The sequence below is a fragment of the Pleurodeles waltl genome, chromosome 6 (genome assembly GCF_031143425.1).
Source record: "Pleurodeles waltl isolate 20211129_DDA chromosome 6, aPleWal1.hap1.20221129, whole genome shotgun sequence".
Taxonomy (NCBI): Eukaryota; Metazoa; Chordata; class Amphibia; order Caudata; family Salamandridae; genus Pleurodeles; species Pleurodeles waltl.
In genome coordinates, this window is record NC_090445.1 from 1,463,428,908 (window position 1) to 1,463,453,403 (window position 24,496).

The 24,496-nt window shown below is 41.4% G+C and overlaps 1 protein-coding gene across 4 annotated transcripts in view; it reads left to right on the forward strand.

Annotated features, from left to right (window-relative positions):
- Positions 1–24,496, forward strand: part of FAM13C (family with sequence similarity 13 member C) — a 753,858-nt gene that overhangs the window by 423,291 nt on the left and 306,071 nt on the right. For all 4 annotated transcript variants that reach the window (XM_069240966.1, XM_069240964.1, XM_069240967.1 and 1 more), the window contains one exon: positions 8,811–8,929. In XM_069240966.1, the coding sequence (XP_069097067.1) occupies positions 8,811–8,929 (119 nt within the window). The remainder of the gene's footprint in view (positions 1–8,810; positions 8,930–24,496) is intronic.

The window sequence follows — 24,496 nt, forward strand, 5'->3', positions numbered from 1 at the left end:
TTCACGCTCCTTCACAGTCACACTCGTCGTCAGTCACGGTCCTGGAGAAATATGGCAAGGAGATGCACTGGTGTTATTGCCAACTGTCGCTCCATGTCTGCGTCAGCGTCTGTGTGCCTCCGCTGAGTGTTTCCTTTCTATAGGTCGTTTCGGCCAAGCTTTGCGTGGTGGTGGTTCCCGCCCCGGAACTGATGGCGGTGTGGTGTTTTATTATTTGGCGGGCATGATGTGCCTTTCCGCCGGGCTAAAGATGGCCTCCCCCGTCATCGGGGGGCTACCAAAATGGCAGTGGGTGGATGGCCCACTACCTGTTTCTCAAGTGCTTCATTATTTGGTGGTCTGGACCGCCAGCCTGTTGGCGGTAGTTACCGCCACCGCCAGCGGTGCGGTGTTTACCTCCATGTTCATAATGACCACCAAAGCCTGCCCAGACCCGAGGTGCCTGCCCGGATCGACGCATCGCTCTCTTGCGGGGGAGAAGAAATGACACATGCCGACCCGACCGGAGGAGGAACGAAGCACAGTCTTGGTTGCGAGTGAGAAACTGACGCATCGCTGGCCTTTTCCAACGCACACTCACCCGTACCATGTTCTGTTGACGCTACCCAGGTACTTTTGTACACTAACAATGTTCTCACTGTTTTCTAAAGGATTTAAGATTATCCTTTGAAAATTCATAGCTTGACTTGTGTATGTTGGATTTTTGTCATTTTGGTCTTGTTTTGTTTAGATAAATATTACCTATTGTTCTAAACCTGTGTTGTGTCATTTTGTAGTGTTCCCACTGAGTTACTGTCGGTGTTGGTACAAATACTTTACACATTGCTTCTGAAGTTAAGTCTGCATGCTCGTGCCAAGCTACCAATGAGGTGAGCGGGCGAGAGAAGTGAGCAAGGGACATCAGAGATTGGCAGATTTGGCAGAGAAACATGGCATAAACATTGAAAAGATAAAAACATTTAAAGTGGAGTTACAGATTAGATTTTGAACGCATGAGGTCAGCCGGAATGAAGGCACAACTTAAAGAATTACTGCAGAGTGTTCAGGTCTGGGGAGCATTAGACAAATGGGAAGACAGATGGATAAAGCAAAGAGACAAGAAGAAAAGAGATTCCTTGGAGCTGACTGAGAATATACAGCAGGAAAAAGATCCAGTAAAGATTTTACCAATGAGGGAGATTCCAGGGAGAAATTTTGTTCATGTCCCTTGAGTAGGAGTGACATTCTATCATTTACGAATGATTATCCAAAATTGAGGGAGAAGCCAGTAGATTGATATCAGCAGACAGACAGGTGTGTGAAACTTGTGGAGTTTTTGTTGGAGGACTTGAACACACTACTGGAGATAGTGGTTCCAGCTGATTTATGGGTTGAGTGTAAGAGGACTGTAGACTAGCCAACAAGTGAACCGGTGAGAGATAAGAATACAGGTGCACCGTCTCCTGAGGTAATGAAATATTACTATAAGGTGATTGAATTTCTGAAAACAAGGATTTCGCCCAAGATTATTGATTGGCAGAGGATTGATAGGACAGTGCAGGAAGCAGAGGAGTCGATACATGCGTACAATGAGAGATTGTGGAAGGCATTCAAGGAATGTAGTGGTAGAGAAGCAATTGAGCTGAAAGACATGTTGCATTTTGTGTTCAGATTTGTGGAAGGATTAAGACCTTAAATTGGTCAGATGATTAAGAGTCATTTGATTTGCTGGCAAGCAAAGCCGATTGATGAGGTGCTGCAGTATGCGAAATACTGTAGTGATGAGATTGAGTTGAAGCAGAAGAAGTTGAAAGAGAAGGCGATGGTGAGGCAAATTAAAGTAGCTCAAATAGGAGTGCAAGGAAATTTTGTGCAGCAGATGCCACAGGGAAAAGTCATGTTCCAGCCCCAGATGAGAGGTAGAGGTCGTGGAGGTAATATGAATCGTGGTCCAGAGTTGAATACTGTAGTGGTTCAGAATGATGTGCAAGGAATGAAGAAGCTATTGCTGTGTCACATTTGTGGAGCCGGTGGACATTGAAAGCGGGGGTGTCCGATGATGGTGCAGGAAGGTGTTGCTCAGCAAGGTAATGACATCAATTCATTTCAAAATGTGAGAGGACCGAGAATAAGGGGTCCCAATGAAAATTCTCAGAATAATGTGAATCTAGTGCAGAATTTTCAACCCGTGCAGCAGGTGCAAATGCCTCGTGCACAAGTGTCACAGTTGCAGCCGATGCAGCAGCAGGTTCCCATGGTACCTAGACAGCAAATGCGATACATTAAGCCCTGATAGAGGAGCAACAGATAATGCTTTCTCAACAGGTCACAGGTCAGAGGCAAGACAGAAGTGGTAACACAGTGCACCAATTCCCGTTACTCAGTGAGAATTAAACAAATGGTGGATGGACGAGTGACAGTTCAGATGAGGTGCCATGTGTGCTTGCAACTTCTTTAGAAGTAGATCTGAGAGGTCCTTATGTGAGGGGAAAGGTCATGGGTCACAGAGTTTCATTCTTGGTGGACACAGGAGCTACACGCTCTACAGTAAGAAGTGCAGAAGTCCCGAATTAGCCCCTTTCAGGTAGAACAGTTCAAGTTGTAGGAGTAGTAAACCAGTACTTGACAAACCCGATCACAAATCCAGTTCAAATTGAAATTGGCAATTTCCAGGGACTGCATAAATTTGTAGTCTGTGATTCGAGTCCGTTATCCCTACTGGGAAGGGACTTGCTGTGTAAGACGAAGTGTTTGATTACTTACTCAAATGATAGAATTGAGATTCAGACGAATAGTGATGATGATGAAGACCAAGCTCCAGATACAGAGTGTGAAACTACAAATGAGGAGTACCTTTTGGTTGAGTTTTTCCCGATGTTCACAGTGAAAAAGCTCCATTCTGATTTGCAGGGAACAGTACAAGAGAACGTGTGGGATTTGACAGGGAAAAAAGTGGGTCTGATTAAAGGAGTGGAGCCAGTCAAGGTTACCTTAAAGTCAAATGCATTTTTTTCCCAACTTCCACAGTACAACATGCCACAATATGCCCTGATGAAAGTGGCTCAGATAATTGCAGATTTTGTGAAGCAGGGAGTTCTGAAAGAAGTGTTGAGCAGTCCATGTAATTCACCAATAATGGATTTGGAGAAGCCAAGTGGGAAGGTTCGGATTGTTCAGGATTTGAGGAAAATAAATGAGATTGTGGTCAAGTGTTGTCACTTCTTTCTTCTGGAAAGAGGAACCATTGAGATCTTGTTAGATCGGCGGGTAACCCTGCAGATCCAGAGAAGGAGTCAAGCCAGTGGTCAAGCTTTGTCATGCGTGGTGCAAAACAAGTCATGCTGTTAAACAAATTATCCTGCAAAGGATGTAAATGAAGAAATGTAAAAGTATGACTATTCTTTAAAATTCAAAATTTTTCATTTTTTAATAGATGCGATTTCAATTTACTACTTTAGCTAATATTACTGCATTGCATTGTGTTTACTAAAATGATACCTTCAAGAAGAATCATTGCACAGAATGTCAGCAGACAAATCACAAGTGATATTCACTACAAAAATTGTCAATATCATTAATATACAATTATGCAGTAACATAAATAGCTAATCACGACATAAACTAGTGAGAGTATGTATACAAATCGCAGGATAAATCAAACACAGACACCAAATAAAACAATTTCCAAGAAGCCAGATAGGGAAACTAAGTATGATTCATTCACAGAATGCGAAAAATTACAAAAAAGAAACCATTTTTCTAACATAATTTTAGTTCAGTATAGCAAACAACATGGATAATAACTGCCTGTGTGTTGTTCTCTGCATTTCTAAGTTTGAGGAATCACTCTAGATGCACTCTAGATGCAAAGAAGAGGATCCTGGCACATGAACACTATACTGAAGTAGTTCACAAGTAAACACATTTCTGATTAGATTGTTTGCCAATACGTTTTCCCACATGAACATGTGATCTAGATGTCTTTTCATAGAATGGGGATTTTATTGTTTTCAAAATTGCATTAGTAAGGGGATAAATAGGGTTAGACAACGGATGCAGACAAAACTCTAATTCGGAGTGGTCATGGGAACAAGGGCTGAGCAAGAGCCTTTGACCTCAGTTAGGCTTGCTTTCATTGGCTCGCCTACATCTAGCTCTCTCAGGCTTGCAGGCCTCTCCTCACTTTAAAGCCTAACGTTTAGTCTACTGACAATGTTTTTATGTCTCTGCCATTTTGAGCTAAGATGAAAGTTTACCTTGGGCTGCAAATGCAATTTTCTTAGAATATTAAACGTACACCTACATTTCAATTGTAAATGTGGGAAGGAGAGCTGGAAAATATGGAATATTCATTATAAAATAGGAGGGGTTTGGGGGAGTAAGAAGAGGCTTAGAGGGGGTTAAGAAGGGTCTTGCACCCACCCACTAAAGCCCATTCCTATTCACAGATTGCACTTCTAAAGTTACAAGATGCACAAAGGATCCCAAATATTTATAACTGTACTCCAGCTGAGACCTGGAGTAAGTTGAGAATCATACATGGCCAACCATTGTTACTGCAACATACTCCCATAGAGGCAGGGACTTAAATTGGAAACCCATAGAAATCAGTGTTAAAAATAATTAACTCATTTCTACTTTCTCAAAAGATGTACAATATATACTTAAAGTAAAAAATGATATATGACTACAAAAATACTTATTGGATTTTTAAATACTTTAATAACAGTTTTAATTGAAAAATAAATGTAATATTTTTTAATCAATCTTTCTATTGATTTTTTTTTGTTTAAGCAACACCATCGCATGTAATAAAATCACACGCAGTATACATTTGTCAGATTCTCAATCATATCAGTAATACCTCTCTTTCAATGCAATGTCTAGCTTCTACTATCCTGCAATTCTTAGATGAGGCTCCTGTCCATAGGCGATTATTTATTTGTCTTGCTCTCTATACCTCTCACACACTTCTATCACACGTAGATGATTCTTCAGGCATCCATTGGCCTCATACACCAGTCTCTCTCGCACACAGCAGAAGCCCATCCCAGCCCTCCAAGCACCCAAAGTCAGAGCCCCCACCTGCCCCATAGGTATGCAGTATCTTTTTTAGAAATCACTAGGTCCAGATTCAGCAGTGTCCTCTCTGCAAGTGTGCATTCCTCCTCATCCACCAGCTGGACAAGAGCTATTTTGGGGAATAAGTCTTTGGGGTTTTCCATAACTGCTCCCAACTACATCCTAGAAGGGTCGAAGAACTGCGCAGTCTCACAGCGTATGGAGGAAATCACCCATTGCTTCACTGTAGCAGAGTAACGAGGTTCAGAGGACCTATGCATGCATCACTAGCGCTGTAGGGTCAAGTATATGAAATGCAGGTTTTTTAATTGTATCAGCTAAAATAGTGCCGACACTGACACTTGGCACTATCGGGGCCAACTCCCAATTCGGTTTGCCCGAGGCACCCAAATCATTTGAGCACTAGGGATTTATAGACTATAGATATTCACCTCCAGAGGGTTAAACTCTGGTAGGTCTGTAAGCTTGCTGAGGAAGGGTCTAAGTGAATTTCTGAGTTACTAGTAACGAAAGAATTGTCTGTGTTCTAGTTGGAATTTGTCTTGGAGGTCTGTGTATAATTTGATGTCCGGAACACGTACAACATGTCCCAGATTGGTGACTCCGAAGATGTCACACCTGCGGGACCCCTCCAAGGATGCAACCTCCAGTAGGAGAGTGTTGTGCCACAGGGGTGTTTCCTGTGTCAGTCTCCACCCCTAGCCCATGTCCCTAGGTGCTGCCCCTCAAACTCTCACTGATGGTTTTGTCAATGGGGGCCCTGCTTGGACAGTCAGTAACCATATATGCATGTAAATTAAATTTTTTAATAATTGAATTTAATTTATTCTATATGTTACTTTCCAATTTGTAAAGCATAAAAACTAAATATAAACATTTTACTTTAGGTTGGTATTTCTTTTTAAAATCTATTTTATTTTCAATTTAATTGATTTAAATACATTAAATAATTCAAAATTAGGGTCATTATGCGGTATCCTTTTTTAAATATTCATTATAAGCTTAATACACTTTTTACATTTCCCTGTACTTTACCGTAGGGTGATGAGCCCCCAGGTGAGACAGGTGCTGCCTCTTTTTCCAAAGGCTGTCTGCTGAGAAGCCTCACTTGTGTTCCTATTCTAATGTTATGTTGTATGTATTTGTGTAGCACACAACTCACATGGAATGTTATTCTTGTGCTCAAGCTAAGTGCATGGTTAAGAAGTGGGGCCAACAAACGTTTGTCAAAAGATCTGAAATTGTGAGACATTGGGTGAAATCTTGTCTTGAGAGAGCAATGATGACAAAGAATGTTGACAGGGCTTCGAAGATACTAGATCTTGAAGGGGTTGCAAAGTGATTTGACCTGATGAGGAGCTATATCAAGACTGCAACCCAAGTGTCTCTGGATAAAGACTGCAGCTACAGCAGATTTGGAAAAGACTGCAGTTTTAGTGAAACTAAAATGACTGCATCATGAGTGGTTTTGAAAGAAAATAGTGTGTCAGAACTTAGTTTTAAGCGATTCAGAAAAAGGCGGCACAGTGAAAGTGGAGCTGCTGCTAAAATGACCAAACTATCAAAGAGGTTGAGAGGACTACAGCCAAGATGTTTGGGTATAGAAGTGGATTGGCAAGCATTGGTGATTGGAGAGAGGTGGCAAGGAAACAGACGTTTTATATACGCAAAACCTTACCCACATCATGTTTCTCCACCGTGATAGGTATGGTCACTAAAATGTGACACTAACCTGCCCCAACAGTTATTTGGACAAAATAAACTTTTTAAATATCATCTGTTAAACCATCTATCCACCTCTGAAGCAGAACACGCATCTCTCGTTCATGAGACAAGCAAGCACTACACATGCCAACTATCGGTGTTTGGTGTGGGTTGCTACTGCATCTCATGTACATTTTAAAATATATCTTTTTATGGAGTAAATAATAGACATATTCATAAATTTCTAGAAAAATGTTTCCATTGCTGGCACTGTTCAAAACAGACATAAAGCTTTTGAAATGTCTTTGCATTGTGAATTTTAAAAGCGAAGACCTCGAATGGTCTACAGCTGTATCAGTGTGGAAGGCTGTAACAATGTCTGTGGGTAGCCGTCTCCTTGGCTTCTTGCATGCTGATGTCTTTGTCTGTCACAACCGATCTGTACCCTGAAGGATGCGCCAATTTTGCGTGTTGTACAACTGAGGGGCATATTTATACTCCGTTTGCGCCGGAATTGCGTCGTTTTTTTTTACGCAATTTCGACGCAAAACTAACTCCATATTTATACTTTGGCGTTAGACGCGTCTAGCGCCAAAGTCCATGGAGTTAGCGTCATTTTTTAGCGTGGACACCTACTTTGCGTTAATTATATGCAAGGTAGGCGTTCCCGTCTAAAAAATCGACTCCGAGGCATGTGCGTCGGATTTATACTCCCGGGCAAAAATCACGCCCGGGAGTGGGCGGGTCAAAAAAAATGACGTACGGCCGCTTTTGCGCCGTTTTTTAGCGCCTGCAAAAGGCAGGCGTTAAGGAGCCCAGAGGTGCCCTCCCATGCCCCCGGGGACACCCCCTGTCACCCTTGACCACCCCAGGAGGACACCCAAGGCTGGAGGGACCCATCCCAGGGACATTTAGGTAAGTTCAGGTAAGTGTTTTTTTTTTTTTTTTGTGGCATAGGGGGGCCTGATTTGTGCCCCCCTACATGCCACTATGCCCAATGACCATGCCCAGGGGACAGAAGTCCCCTGGGCATGGCCATCGGGCAAGGGGGCATGACTCCTGTCTTTGCTAAGACAGGAGTCATTTCTATGGGGGTTGGGAGTGAAAAAAAATGGCGCAAATCGGGTTGAGGCGAAAAAATTGCCTCAACCTGACTTGCCCCATTTCTTGACGCCCAAGCCCCATATCCCCCTACGCCGGCGCTGCCTGGTGCACGTCGTTTTTTTTAACGCACACCAGACGGCGCCGGCGGCTAACGCTGGCTAACGTCATTCAATAAATACGGCGCCCGCATGGTGCTTCAGAATGGCGTTAGCCGGCGCTAATTTTTTTGGCGCAAAACTGCGTTGGCGCAGTTTTGCGTCAAAAAGTATAAATATGGGCCTGAATGTACAATTAAACTGCTTCCATTGTAAGATTGATTTTTTCAAAGTTTCATCCTATGACCCTGGGCTTATCAAGTAGACGTTGCTGAGGACATTTCAAGGTAGGGATGCCACACAAAAAATAAGAGCAGCCACTTCAGAGCAACGTGTCTAAAAATTAGCTTCCCACAGGGAATGTGACCTCGAATGAAGTAGAAATATTTACACACACAACAGATAAACAATGTGCGAAGGACGCTGGAAATGGGCATTACGGGCCTGTGGTTTTAGTTTCATATGAATGGCTCAATTGACGCCGGGGCAATTCTGACACAGAGCAGGTTTATATGTAGGATAAGCATCTGGAAGGTACTGTGCGTGGGGAAAGTACAGAACTCTGCATTCTATGCGGGCCAACGTTTCCACCAGGTTCCAGACCATTAATATCCTTTTATTATGAGGGTTTCCCAGGAACAGACAGCATTATGTTTAGAAACCCTGCCTTTCTGGCTGTGCTTTTCAATACTGAGAGGAACCCGCTCCCAGAAGCTGCCAGTTTGCATAGTTTTGCTTATTTTCCTTTTTCCAGCACACGTTTGTATAAACTGGGTGGGGTTATCCAGTTTCTGACCTCTGCCTTATCTGCTCAGTTGCCTTTCTATACTCTGTCTCTTCCTATAGGAAATGGAGAAAGGACTACCGTGTTTCTCAGAGCCATGGGGTACAATGGGAATGCTACTCAAAGAACACACACCGCCCACAGCCCTCAGATGCCAAGACACAGTGGACATTGAATCAAGGTTAGTTATTTTATGTTCTAAATCTTGCTGTTATTTTTGCTGCTTACTTCACTTGCCCCTTCTTCAGTTCCAAAACATCTTGATGTAAAACTTCATTTTTGCATGTGTTCATTTTTATTAATTTTCTTAGAAGCTGTGGAGGGAGTTTTGTGGGAGACTATCTTGGCCAGTTTAGGTAAAAGAGCACGATACGAATTTAGTGGGGTTTATCGCCTATCAATTAAATAGCAGCAGCTAAACGGTTTACATTGTTCTGTACACAATTTATCATGTAGTATTTACCAGGATGCTAACCAGTGTGCGGTTACCACCTAGCTGTATTCTCCAATGGCAATGGCTTTTTGATTTGTTATTAACTTTGGTGCTGTTTGAGGATTGTTCAAAAAATGTATCAGCTCGTGGTGAATCCTGCATAGTTTCTTCATTTCAAAATGTGTTATGATCATCCATTTAGGGTGATTACAAAATAGCAACTGTCCATTTTAAGTCAAATTAAAATTATGAATTTTTGCTACATCAAAAACGCTCAATATCAAACAAGGCAAGTGTTAAAGATTCTACAAAACGGACCGTGAAGGGTTTAGTTATTGCCATATTGAAGGTTGAGGTCCAGGAAGTCTCGAGACCAACAGCTTACAAACTGATTTGAATTCAGCAAGACAATTTTATTGGATGAGATAGCTGGTTTTCCATTCATTCCTGCAGTTCTGTAATCGTCTGAAATTGGTTTGAGAACTGACACAATCTGATTGGCTGAGGCAAACTATTTTAGAAACATTGCATAACGTGTCTTATGTCATACAATGTCAAGCAAGTGGAGGCAGGAAGCCATCCCCTGTACCTAGAGTCCCCGGACACTGATGAAAGGTCACACATAGCTGGCACAGAAACCAGAGGACATGTCCTGCACCCACAGCCTGATGTGAAAAAAATTGCACAGTGGATTCTAGGGATTTGGTTTGGCTTAGTACATGGCTGGAATCAGAACAGCTACTCATCTATGTTATCATTGACACTGTTTGTAAACCTGGGATCTTTAGCTTTCAAATCATTGCTATTGGTTTGTTAGTCTGATTAATTCAGTGAAAACAAAGCAAATTCACAACACATAGAATGCAAAGTTTTCACTAGAAAGTACAGTATTTGAAACAGTGTCATTGATGACATGGGGTGCAGTGGCCGTCCTGGGGGGGGGGTGCTTGGCAGAGAGTGTAGTTAAAGGCATTGCCTTGAACCAAGTGCCCATTGCACATGCTAATTTCTGGAGGCAAGGGGGATAGTTACACGTTGTGATAGGATTTTATGAGACTAAAGGGGCTTGACACAACACATCAATACATACACCTAGAAATGCTGAACACAGCCAATGGCTTTGTAGAGTGGGGCATTTATTTGATTTTGAGAAAACCACAAAATGGAAAAACCTTAAAATATCACAGAAAAGAAATAAATGGAAATCATGGTTGTTTAGTCAAAAGAGAAATAATATTTGTTATGAGAAAAGAACTTTGACGTTTCTCTAAATAAATCTTCAATTGAAGTAGCATTATGGTTATGATATGAAACCTAAAAGCCACAGAAATGTGCCTGTTATGGTGAACAATACAACCAAAACCCCTTTCTCTCTCCCCATGAAAAGGTGACCTTTATGTCGTTTCTCAACAAATGAAATTCTAAAGGTCAGCCATGGCTCAGCTAGCCAGCAATTTTTAGATCCCAGCTATGGAACGTTTGATTAAGTGGTTTTTTTTTTATTCTGGAGAGGAGTGATTTTATGTATTTGTTGTTGCAATAATATGATTACTTACAGCAGCTGCTCCTCCGCTATGGTGGAGTAGCAGCATGAGAGCAGCATTAGGATTGGCCGCAAGGCAGTCTGGAAGCCTATCCTGCAGTGGAGCCAGAAGAGCAATGAAGCTGCGGGCGGCAGGTGAATTTTTTTGTGTATGTATTTTTGTTGTGTCTGTTTTGTGCCGCCACTTTGCCCTGACACCAGCCGCAACTGATTATTTACTCGATAGAATTACTCCACCCTTCATTCCCAAAGCACTGATCATGTCACTGATGTTGTGGCTAATTGGTGACCTTTCACTCCTGTGAGTTTTAAAACAATGTAAGTTTTATTACACAATAATTTATTTTAATTACCATTTCTGTCAGTTTCCGTTTTCAAAACTGAGTTGGGTCTCTAGTGTGCAGTATACAACAAAAAAGACAAGTTCCCATGGGAGATTATTCGCCACCATGAAATGTCCCACTTCCTCTGATGGGTTATATGACGGAACACCGAATCTTAAACTACTACTAACCTTAACAACGAGGTCGGAACACCGACCTCGTCTTTACTACTAATGATTTTACCACGAATGCCTTAACAACGATATTTCATTGTAAAGGCATTCCTGATAAAATCATTAGCAATAGGCACCATTCACCCTACATCCCTCACCCCACCCCCCCCAACCCCACCCCAAAACCTAAAACCGCCTGACCCCCCACCCACTCCCCAAAACCAAAAACGCCCCACCAACCCAACCCCACCCTAATACCTAAAACCCCCTGACCCCCCACCCACTCCCCAAAACCAAAAACGCCCCACCCCCCCAACCCCACCCCAAAACCTAAAACCCCCTGACCCCCCCACCCACTCCCCAAAACCAAAAACGCCCCACCCCACCCTAAAACCTAAAACCCCTGACCCCCCACCCACTCCCCAAAACCAAAAACGCCCCACCCCCCCAACCCCACCCTAAAACCTAAAACCTCCTGACCCCCCACCCACTCCACAAAACCAAAAACGCCCCACCCCCCCAACCCCACCCCAAAACCTAAAACCCCCTGACCCCCCTCCCCCTGCCCAAAACCTAAAACCCCCCACTTACCTGAGTCGTCACCTTGTCATCTGCGTCGTCCTCCTCAGCCGACTCCCTTGTTTGTACCTTAACCATGCATGTTCGTTGTTCAGGACATGCGTGGTTAAGGCACAAAATAACGAAGTCGTGGTTAAAGAAAGCGTTGCTCCGCTTTCGTTAACCAGGACTTCGTTATAAAACATTCGACATAAAGGATGTTTACCCCTCTGATGTGCCTTATTTATTTATTTGTTTCTATCTTTATCTATTTATCTATGTATCTATTTATATATTTATATATTTATTTATGTATTATTTATTCATAGTGTTTTATAAAGCGTCAATATGTGCCCAAATGTATCAGAGCGCTGTACACACGACTGGAAACAGAATCAAAGACCTGAAACATAAAAACACCTAACATAAAACTTAAAACTTTAGAAAATATAGGATGTTGTTACAGAACTATTATTAAACATCTGCCATTTAGTTATGAAGCACTAGGACAATACTTCAAGGTTGCTTTCTGAGGCTTGAGCGGATTCAGTTCAGTTCCAGGTACCTGGGGGAATACTATTTGTGCGCAGTTCTACTGGGATGGATGTACATCTGCCCTATTAGTAGTATTAGTGCTATTGCAGTGTCCTTCTAAACAGGCCCTTGTAAACCGAGCCTTTGTTTGAGGAATGTCTAAATAATGATGTAGATATTGGCATAAAAGTGGCCCAAATCACCCCTGACAACAATTTGAGGTTGCCATACAGGGTAGGAGGAATCTCCTGTTGTACTAATTGTACTGTTAGGCAGGAAAACAATAATCCTGCTTTTGAATCAGCTACAAGTCGTATCTCAGAGTGAGAAAAGGTGAGGAAAATTAGCGAAATAGATGAAAGTCTAATTTTCTTTAAAAAAAAAAAGAAAAACATTGCCGTACCGGTCAGTGTGGTCCTTTTGACTAACAGATCAATGGGTCACAAGGACAGAGTGTGTCTAGTCTCTATTCCCGCTTGGCCCTTATTTTTTAGGATTGTGAATGCTAGAACAGCTCTTTGAACTTGAGAGAAATCTTCTTGTCCAAACTCGTATCAAGCCTGAATACCAGCAAAAAAGTAGGCATTGTGCCCTTTTAGTCTCGCATTAGTTGTTAAAAGCGATTTACACGTATGTAGCCAGGTGACTTATAATTCTGACATTCATAAATTTCATTGTGATGGTACACTGATGATTGTACACAGCTGATATGGTGTCCTGAACACTGATGTAGCCTTATTCTTGTGTGATAGATAGTTTCCTTGTTTCACAAAATGCAAATAAAATTAATGAAAAACCTTTGACACAGTTGCCAATTGTTTTGGGACTTGCTGTCTGATTTCGAATCAGGCACAACAAATTAAGAAGGACAGGCACAAGCGTTATTCGGATTGGTTATTACTGCAGATTAGCATTTACGTTTCCAATCAGCACTTGGGATGCACTCAAGGGCAGACACAGAAAGAATGTCCCTCAACTAATAATCGGAGCTGATGTAAAGAGAGCACAAAATGTAGTTATGCCTAGCCTTCTAGCCTTACCCCTTCTGCCAGGGTCACACTGAGGCCCCTTGGCACTTTTAATAATTGGTTGTTATCAATTTTCAGTTCAGGAGTACTTTGTTCATTTCAGAAGTGTGCTGTGCAGGTTCTTCACACAGCTCCATCGCAGGCCTTTTCTCCTCTCTCTCCTTCTGTTGCACGTTCGGCAATGTCGCAAGCTGGATTAAAATAATGTCTCTCCCCTGTGCGAGCAAGTTAGCTAGGTATGAGACGGTGACAGGTTGAAGGGCTTTAGGACGTGTGATTGAGGGTGTAGCACGTGAACTACTTAGTCTTCAGCTAAATCTACAAACAAACCTACGAAACAGCTGTAAAGCTTTACCAACTATAGACTTTGTTGTCTTCCATAAATTGCCTCTTGTGTTTAAATGTGCTTAGTAAATGAACAAGTCGGGAAGAGTGGAAGCGGTAAACAGAACAGCACAAACTTTATTGTATTAGTAATACTTCCTAAGTTTAACATACCAGGTGCACCAATCAGGGCCGGCTTTAGAGCGGTGTGACCAGTGCGGCCGCACCGGGAGCTGACTTGGAGTGGGGGGGGGGCGCTGTGTTTAGCAATAACTTATGAAACTTGCGATTTAAAAGTACCTGCAGAAAAGTAGCTTGTGCGTCTAGCCTTCAGGAATCAATTCAAATGTCAAGATAACTCTTGTGATTAATATTTTTGTTAGAGAGAGAGAGCAGAGTTTTGTCTAGTGGCAGTTTTGACTCACCATAAAGTAGTGCAGAGGGTTAATATGGCTCATGTAAAGAACAGAAACTATGGGGCAGATTTATTAAAAGTGGCGTGTGCATCGCCACTTTTCTTGCGCCCCTTAGCGCCCAAGCGCCACCAAGTGTGTGCCGTATTTAAAACGCGGCGCACCATGGCGGTAGTCAGAGGTACTAGCATCATTAGTTTTTATGCAAGTGTCAAAAATGTTGGCGCTAATTCAGCAAAGCACCCAGAGACCCATTGAAATCAATAGGAGCCTCCCTTTACTGCCTACTCTTAGCAGGCATTAAAAATGTTGATAAAAATGCCGCAAATAAATCTCTTAGATTTCTTTGCGATTTTTTTGGGCCACCCTAGTGCCGGAATGCCCCCTTTGCATACATTATGCCTGGCGCAGGCATAATGTGGTGCAAGGGGTTACAAAGTGGTGCAGTGCAAGCATTGCACCACTTTGTTAACATGGCACAGTGTTTTTGGCCTTCCAACGCCACATTAGCATAAAAAATGACTCTACTGTAGCGTTGCAATGGTGCTTGGCCCTTTTAAATTCAAGGGGTGAGGCATTAAATCAATCCCAAAAAATTTGTTCGCCACACTATAGCACCATAAAAGACATCACAAATAAAATAAAGTACATACATATCTAAAACAACAAAAGTTTAACCAGAGATACTTTTTCATACTTGGGTCCACTTTTTATTTATTGAAATAACTGAGGACATTTGTTGGAAACTAGGAGGCTATATATGACGATGTATGCCCTGACGTACATTATAAGAATATGGCAAGTCACCAAGGAGTTTCATAAACCAAATAAACAAACAAGGCAGAATTCCTTTATAAGGTTTTGCAATTCTGAGGTGATTTGTACCACCCTTATTTCATGTACGCTATCCCAGATAATACATAATCAAACCATCACCTTTCCCACAGATTACTCACAACCTTTGTGCATAGCACTTTCATAGGAAAGGGTGAGCATGTGTGCAGACATGTGGAATAAAATAAAACCTCTAGTGCAAAATTAAACACATCAAAAACCTGTTAGATGTTTGTTGCAAGCCGATATTAGAAACAGTTCAATACAAGTCAGTTTAGCTTGTAGCTCAGAATGTGTAAAAACATTTATAGAAAGATTCTAGCTTTTCTCTATCAAAAGAGTGAAAAAATAAACATTCTCTTTGCTTGTCACTTTAATCTATTGAATAGAGCTGAAGAAAGAAAAGCAACTTTCTATTTTAATTGCTTTGAATAGCTACTTCAGTTATGCCCAATGACTTGCCCTTCCTTCCACCTCGGCTGCTGGCTCTTGCAGCATTGTGATGTTGGAACTCGACTGTAATAACTTATACTAGTCTAATTTTTATGTCTTTTGTTTATAATCGGTGACTTGGTGCGTCACAAGCTGTTGATTATGAAGAAATTAATGACTGCTGTTTATACCGGGATTGCAGAATCGCCAATAGGTAGTTATAGTCAGGACCATGTTTCCATAGAAAAACATTTTTTGACTTGTCTATATCTTTGGCACCGTTTGATGAATCTTCATGAAAAGTTCCAAAAAAAAGTGTTGCGGTGATTCTTGTTACATACGGAAAGTTTTGGGGTGATCCGTGAAGCGAAGGCCGAGAAAAACGGGGGCGGGTCGAAAAAGTTGTGTTTCCCATGTTAATTCCCTTTGTACCTTTAGACACGTCTACAGCCCGAACCATTGGGCGGAATTACGTCAAATTTGGCAGAAAGCTAGCTTTTGGTACGCAGATTAATCTTTTGCTTATTTGGTGTAAATCAGTCCAGTAGTGTGGAAGATATTTAAAGGCAAATACATTTGTATATATCTGGCCGCAAACAAAATAAAGAAATTCTCAAATTTTTGTGAATACGCGTGCAAAAAAGAAGCGTGCCTATTGGCTGACTGCAACCTGACTAGAAAGTTGTGACCGCCATTTATTTCACTGGACACAGTGCCTGGGGGTGAAAATTCAATTGAATATGGCATAAGGGGTCAGGGTGAAGGTATCCTGACCCAGGGTGTGATATAGGTGTGTTTTAGGGGCAAATTATAGGTTTGACATAATTTTGCACCAAGGTAACTATAACTCGGCCTTCGCCATGCACAGCCAATTGCTCCACATATTATGTCATTAATGAGATCCTGTATGCCATTTTTTATATTGCTGCAACATTTGCAATAACATTATTGATAAGAAAACTGTGCATGGCAAGGGCACAAATTATAGTTACCTTAGCGTGTGAGTTATAGTTACTTGAAAGAACTCTAACTATAGCTGCTGAATTTCTATGGTTTTGTACAAGTAAATTGAGAACCAGCCTATAACGTCCCTAAAACCTTTGTTTTTTTTCCATTGAATATATATATATGTGGAGTTTTTGTTAGAATGATATGGTTTAAAAATGATCGATATATACATTCAAAGATGGCTGCCACCATTGCTAATACGAAGGTATCATGGAAATAGTTGATGGCTCAAAAGTTGTATCTATAAAATGGTGATTAATGTGGGGGAAACATGTCCGGCCGAAGGCGAAAGCTGAAACGCGCTGACAGTTTCAGTGGGAGTTAGCGTTTCCGGTGATCGATGCACTGAATAAAGCAGATGATAAATATACTTTCCTTCCTCGTTTTCTGGATGGTGATTGATGAGAGGTGGCGATATGGTGCAGCTGGTTCGATGAGTAGTATTTATCATTTCACCAGAATATATATCTATGTATATGTACATATTTATATTCACTTAAAAAAACAGAGGTTACAGGGAACTTATAGTTAGGAAGTTAGGATCTAAATTTACTCACACAAAACCATAGAAATTCAGCAGTTATAGGTATCGCTAGCTCAAGTATCTGTAACTTTCGCCCTAAGGTAACTATAACTCGCGTCCTCACCATGCACAGTTTTCTGCTAAATAATTTTACTGCAAATGTTACATTGATATTATCAATGATGTTATGTAAGATGTCATGAGTGATGTAATATGTTGGGTAATTAGCAGTGCCTAGCGAATTATTACTTACCTTAGGGCATAAGTTCTGCCAAATTTGGTGTACTTTCCTCCAGTGGTTCGGGCCGTGATTGAGTTCAAAACTCTTATGGGAATTAACATTGGAAAGCACTTTTTGCCTCCCCCTTTTTCTCAGACCCCACTTGACAAATCACCACGAAATTTTCCATACGCACCAAGAATCACCGGCACACTTTATGATTATTCAAATGTGGCTATACTACAGCAAGATGAAAATAAGAGTCTAAATAAATTGTTAGCTGTTCCGTCGAGCCATGCCAGTCATATTTGTCTTGGTGAATTAGGTATCCCATTCATGGAATTATCGTATTTAACAGTGGCAGCTGGCAGTTTTAGGAGGGAGGGGGTGGGCGGGAAGCACACTCACACTCATTTACTCACACACACACACAAGCACATCCATTCACAACACTCATCAACATTCAAACATACACACATGCACCAAACATTCATTTAAAAAAAAAAATCACACACACACTTACCTTCAGCTTCGAGGTCCCAGGAGGGTTGGGACTACTGCCTTCCCTCTCTGGCTGACCTTAGGGATCTTGGGTCAGCCAGTGAGGGAAGGCAGCAGTCCCAGCCTCGTCACAGAGTGGAATGGGTTCAGTGAAACTGCTGATCACACCCCACTCTGTGATGAGGTGTGAATGATTGACACTCGCCCTGGACGCTTAAGGGCTTAAACCTGAAGCGCCCAGGTCAAAGTCAATGGGTGACGCTTCCCCTCGTCACTGAGGGGGAGGGCCTCTAGGCACCTTTGCTGAGCTGACGAGGTCACGCCCATAGGAGCTGTGACTTCTTCAGCCCAGCAAAGTTCAGCTCAGGCAGCAAGGAGTCTGCGCAAATTGCTGAACATGAAGAGTGTCTGTCAAGCTGACCTTTGCTCAGCCTGACAACCACTCTTCCTGAGGGGCAATAGGTGGGGGGGACGTGGCCCCTCCGCCCAAAGGGACAGTCCGCGGCTGGTATTTAATTAGCCCCTTTATGACAATGGAATACTATCTGGAGGAAACTTGCAGCAACCTTAAATAGAGATCATGCGGGAGTGTTTGCACTTGGATGGTGTGAATCAAATACCCCGGTTAGCTCTTATAAAGAATTTTTGTGTGAATATGGGAATTTCGAAATATTTTGATGAACCAGAATCCATACTAGGAATGAGTAAAAGGAACTTTAAAATGCTGATTACTAACATTACTACAGAGATTTGGAGGGCAGGGAATTGAAAAAAGGGACAGTCAAGACGCACGCCTTTTTCTTCAACTCTGTATTCAGCTTTACAATCACCATGATCTCAAACACAGATTTTTATTGACCGGATTCTATTTAAATACAGCACATTTTTAATAGCTTTTAATGATGAAAACACCACGTGCACATTTACTGGTCTGTCCTCGCGATGAGTTTTCTGAGCAGACCACTTTACGCTAGTTATTTCCTGTTGTTTTTATGTGATACCGATGAAAGTTTATTATACCCTTATTGAAATATTCAAATTTTAGGCAATGTAAAGCAGCTCTTGTGTACTTCTATAAGTTATATTTCCTTTTTGTCCGTTTTCCTATTGTATGTTTTTTAACTTCAGGCTAGAAAGATCAGAAGATATTTATGTGCGGTTTAGATTTTCTTTTATGTTACTTGGCAATGATGATTAGTGGTTTTAATAACAGTGAATGATGTGAAATTACTTGTACAGGCCTTCTTCCTTGTCACACTAATTATCATAGCATATGTTTTTCCACAATTAATCTTCAAACCCGAATAATCCATGAGGAAAGCACAGTTGTCAAGTAGAGTTTGTAGGACATTTCCTGCGTGTGCCACTAACATTGCTTCATGTGCATGCAGCAAAATAAGTAGGGGTGGGAACACTATTTGCGGCATGGTTATATGTCGGAACCACGGGTGCGTAAACCACCCGTGGCTCAGCAACGAGGTCGGATCAACGACCTCATTCTAAACACTAATGCCTTTACCACGAATGTGTTTACAACGATGTTACTGTTGTAAACGCATTCCCGGTAAAGTCATTACCAATCAGCATGCACAACCCAGCATGCATCCACTCCAGCCCCCCACCCCACCCCACCCCTCAAACCTAAACCCTGAGCCCCCCAAACTCTAATCACCCCCAGGCCCCCACCCCACCACAAAAACTAAAAATACCCTCAGTCCCCACCCCACCCCTAAAACCTAAACCCTGCCCCTCAAAACCCTAATCACCCCCAGCACCCCCACCCCCTACCCCCCAAAACAGCCCCAGTCCCAGCCCAACTTACCTCCTCATTCACCATATCCGCTCCAACTCCCTTCTGTACCTTAACCACACATGTACGTTGTTCTGACATGCGTGGTTAAGGTACCGAAACAAGGGAGTTGTGGAAAACGAAAGCGTTGTTTTGCTTTCGTTTTTCACAGCCTCGTGGTTCCGGACTCGTTCTTCCGGCCTCATCCACTAATTATCTTTCTATGTTATTTATATATAAGGTAAAAAGTAATCGGGCTAAAATATATCCCTGCCTCACTCCCCTACTAACATCATACAGCTCAGTCACTCTTTCAACTGTACCGAGCACGTGCTGTAGCATCAGCATACAGCTGGCGTAGAAAATATACTATACACTCATCTACTCCCAAATTGGCAAAGAGTCCCTACAGCTTGAAACAACCAAAACAATCAAACGTGGACAACAGGTCCAAAAGTGTCATGTAGAATTAAATGTTTTAGCTAGATTGTACTTACTAATAAAGAGATTTAAATTCAAACATTGTTCAATGGTGCCAAGGTCTTTCCAAAGACATCACAAACTATATTATTTTCTGCTCTCCAGCTTTCTAATCCTGACATAAGTATTTTCCACATCAACTTAAGTATAAAGTCAATAATTGAAATTAGCCTATAGCAGCTTTGATCAGATTTATTTTCTTTTTTAAAAATCAGAACCATCACGGACTTACTCTATATGGGGAGCAGGCCACACTTTGGCACTGCTTTCAACACATTTATAACTAAGGGTGCCCCCAAATCAGCATTTTCAATAAACCTATATAGTGGCACACTGCCTGGACCTGAAGCATACTCTTTTTGACAGTTTATAATGTACTTAGATCTGGGATCCAGATAAAGGGTGTGGCATTAATGGATTGAACCTGGAGAATTCCCTGGGTATTGGGAAATTAACTCAGGAATTGGTATTTCTGAGTCTAGTTTCTCAGTAATTTCTCTTTCTACTCTGTAGTTTTGCCCCAAATATTTTAGTTGCTTCCAGCAGCTTTTAGTAGCTCCTGCAACTAGGTCCATCGGAATTAATAGGCCAAGAGGTGGATATCACGCTCACTATTGATAAGACTTCCTTTCCCTTCACTAATATATTGCATCATTGTAGGACATCAAAGACCTGACGAACAAAACTATTTCGTAGTTGCAAATCTTATGACTAACAAAATAACAGGAGTAGCAACTGCAGATTTTTTTTTTTTACTATTTTCTAAGCCCCTTTTGCTTAACGGAAAAGCCTTTCTGAATCACAAAATGGGTTTTACTACACATTTTATATGGCATTTATGAAACACAGCTGTAATTACAAACCATTGAAAAGTTATTGACATCTCAAAGGAGGTAGTAACTGGTTCACAAAGGGAAAGCTGTCCTGTTAGACTGCTTCCCTTTGGTTACTGTGTATGGAGGTGCTTGGGGTTCCACTTCCAGCTTCACGTCAATTAAAAAGTTGAATTCTGAAGCGATAAGGACATTACTTGATCCATTTCATCAGGGGACCTGCATTGTTTATTTTGTTATATATCAGAAAAAAAATTGTGACTATTAACAGTAGCCTACTGTGCATATGTAAAGGCTCATTTTTGTCTGTCTTCTGTGTCTCTGTACCACTTTGTATGAAATGGACATTGCTTTCGCCTGTAATAGAGAGGACTCAAGAACTGATTACCCAAAGTATGATATGGGCAAACAATTGTCAAATATAGTTTTGGTGCTCGCCTAATAGGGACTGTAGGAAACACAGTTTGTCCAGTTATTGTTACACAAAGATATGTACATCATGATAAGTGATTGTTGTAGAATCTACATGAATGAAAACAAAACAATTGTACCCGATTTCTGGAAACCCAAATAAATGAAAACACATTTAGCAGAAACACACTAATGTAAATTATTTGCTTGAAACTATTAGACCACCCCTAGAACACTTAAGAATTTATCTTATTTTGCTAAAAACATTTAAAAAATGCATTGCACACTCTTTAGCAAATCCTCGGAATATAGATGGAAGATGGAAGGGGAAAGAAAGAGTTAAGGACATGAAATAGAGGTTAGAAGGGTAGAGGGGGGTAGGTATAGGACTATGGATACAGAAAGGGTGATCCACAAAAATGGCAGTGAAGTAAAGCAGGAGTAATAAGAGAGAACATTTACCAACTTTAAAGATTCGTAAAGGAAGGGGCCTGAAAAAGCCACAAACACAATCGGGTGATACAGAAAGAGAAAGAGAGAGGAAAAAACAAGGAATGTAGAACGGAAAAAAACAGCAGTGGAAAGAGGAAAAGGAGTCTTAGGTAATTCCCCACAACAGACATTTTAAAAAGTGAAATGTTAATCTTGAATTTCGAACAGGAAAGCAATGAGGGGAAAAAGATCTATGCTGCAAAAGTTGCTTAGATCCAGAGAGAACCCGTTTTGAATATTAATGGTCTTTGCACTTTAACAACATCGTGAGAGCCCACAGATTTGGCTTGTTTAAGGGAAGTGTGTTCTGTGTTATAATATGTGTAGTTTGTGTGTTATATGTTTTGATGCAAACACTGAAAACACGTATTCAGGGACATGTATGTCAATCGTACCTGCAACATCAACGTTGGGGCAAGGTAATCGGGATTTTGGTATCACAATTAGGAACAAAAGCACATTTAGGTGCAAAATCACATACTGGTGCAAGATCAGCAAGAGTATGGAAACACTTTTAGTTGAAAAAACAAAGCTGCAAAATTGTAAAATCACATTTGGATGAAACCATACCCTTGGTTCAACATCAATATCATTGTAGAAACACTTTTAGGAGCAAAAACAAATTTAGGAACAGATTTTACTTACTTGACCTCTTTTTTCACGCAGCCATGCATTGCAAAGGGCCGGAAAGAAAGAAATAATTGTTATGACAAATTTAAAAGCAGCAATGGTAGTCTTACCCTTGATGCCTTAGGATAATACTGCAAACGCTTTCTTCCTTCCTTACAGTTTTCATTTATTCTGACAAATAGTGTATTTCAGTGGTGGAGTACAAAGTAGAAAAGGTGCCGGCAGTGTGACTTCTACTTTCAATCCCACCCTTTGCTTAAAATAATTTTGTAAAGTTGTAAACAAAACGCTGTTCCAAGGCTTTCTTTTAACTTTTCACTTTATATGGGATACTGAGACATACTCCTTGTCCAATCTCCATTGCAAAATTTAGAACTGCACAATACCAATTTTAACTGTTTGAAAAGGAAAACGCCACTTTAAGGGAGCAGTGGCTAAAGGGACCTAACAAAAGGTCTTTATAAGTGTGTGTTCAACACGTCAACTTTGGCAGATCTAAAAATAAAGGTGAACAGTAATTTCAGAATAAAAGACATACAATTAATTGGTTGCTTTGAAATAGTAAATGTCATCAATTTTCGATTACACAGTTTAGTTGAGAAGGTGTCTCAGAATGTCTTTTGTTATGAGATATCAGACAGCCAAAACGGGTAGCAGTCCAAATTTTCTCCATGTGTGCTGAGTTTTCATAATTAGTAATGGAACATACACATGTATCACTATGTACACAGTTAAATATGAAACTCTGTTACGTACTGCCAGAGCAACATAAAAAAGTATAAAATCGGTTTGCTTCATTTTTTTACAAAGGCTATTCAGCAATATTTGTTTTAATTGCTAAACATATTGTTGCTCAGGAAAACAGCTCTTGCTTCTCAGCCACAGAAAATTCATATGTGTTTGCAATGAGTTCCCAATCCGTTTTTTCTCTTTTTTGTCCTGGTGCAAAAACATTCCCTAATACAGTGGTTCCCAACCTTTTGATTTCTGTGGACCCCCACTTTAACATTAATGGAACCCAGGGACCCCCAGTGAATCATCATTGGAATCCAGGGACCCCTGCCTGAGTCATTACTGGAAGCTGGGGAGCTAATTTGTCAATATTTGTTAATATTTTTTAATATTCTAAGCAGTCACGGACCCCCTGAGAAGGCTTTGCGGACCCCCAGGGGTCCCAGGAGCACAGGTTGGGAACCACTGCCCTAATACATATGCAGAAAGCACAGCAAAAAAGAGGAAGTGCTCCATTTTTTTGCACTGTTGCAATCTATGATCAATCTTGATTCTCGGAAGGGATGTCAATCAAAGACAAAGATAGAGATTTGGCTGACGAATCAGCAATAATTTGTTGCCATAGGTTTGACATGTATCAGGAAAGCTGTCTACTGTTCTCAGTTCCTTTCTTAGATTTTAGTCAGATTCCATAACCATGTTCTCCCCCATTAAAACTGTTATGTTTAAATGTATTGAAGCTCTCTGTCTAAATATTGCAGTGTATGACTTTATTAACTCAATGGAACACAGTTCCCAGCAGAAATGAGAATGAGGGCATTGGTAATACTACAACATTTTAAGTAGAGAGAATCTAGATTTCATTAAAGATACACAGGGTACTATTATTCATTAAGACTTTTAATGCCACTCCTGCAAGCAACTCCTTCAAAGAATAACCATCACTATAACAAACATTCCAGAACCAGAAAAAGCACTATATAAATTCATATCTTAGAATCTTCTGCCTTTTTTAAAATGTGCTACATCAGGGGCATTGTCTACCAAGATCGCCAACAACATGTATTAGAGCCAAGCTCTGCCAGCCTTAACATACTGCAACATCCTGGCTCATCAGGCTTTTAAGCATGGGTTCTTACCCTTACCCCGAGTGCTTGCTGTACTGTGCTGCCTGAAGGTTTTACCGAGGAAGCCCTGCCAAAGGCTGCAGCGAGGACTGAAGCTGACGACTCGATTGGAAGCCTGAACGCATGTTGGTTGGCACAAGTGTGTTACTGGCCTGGGTCTGCTACAGGCTGTCAGCGGATACCTGAGGACTGGCTGCGGGGGCATGAATATGTGTGCTGAAGGTGGCTGTGGAGAGCAGTGGGTGGGTGCCCCACTGGGAGGGGGGAGTTGTGGGGTAGGATTGGACTTTTGAGTGGCAATCCCTGAGGCCTTTACCTCTCCTGGGGACATCGAGTGCTGTGCGGACCCGATCTGAGGGGGAGATTGCGACCACAGTGGCTGGGGCAAGCGGACTGAGGAGGTCTGC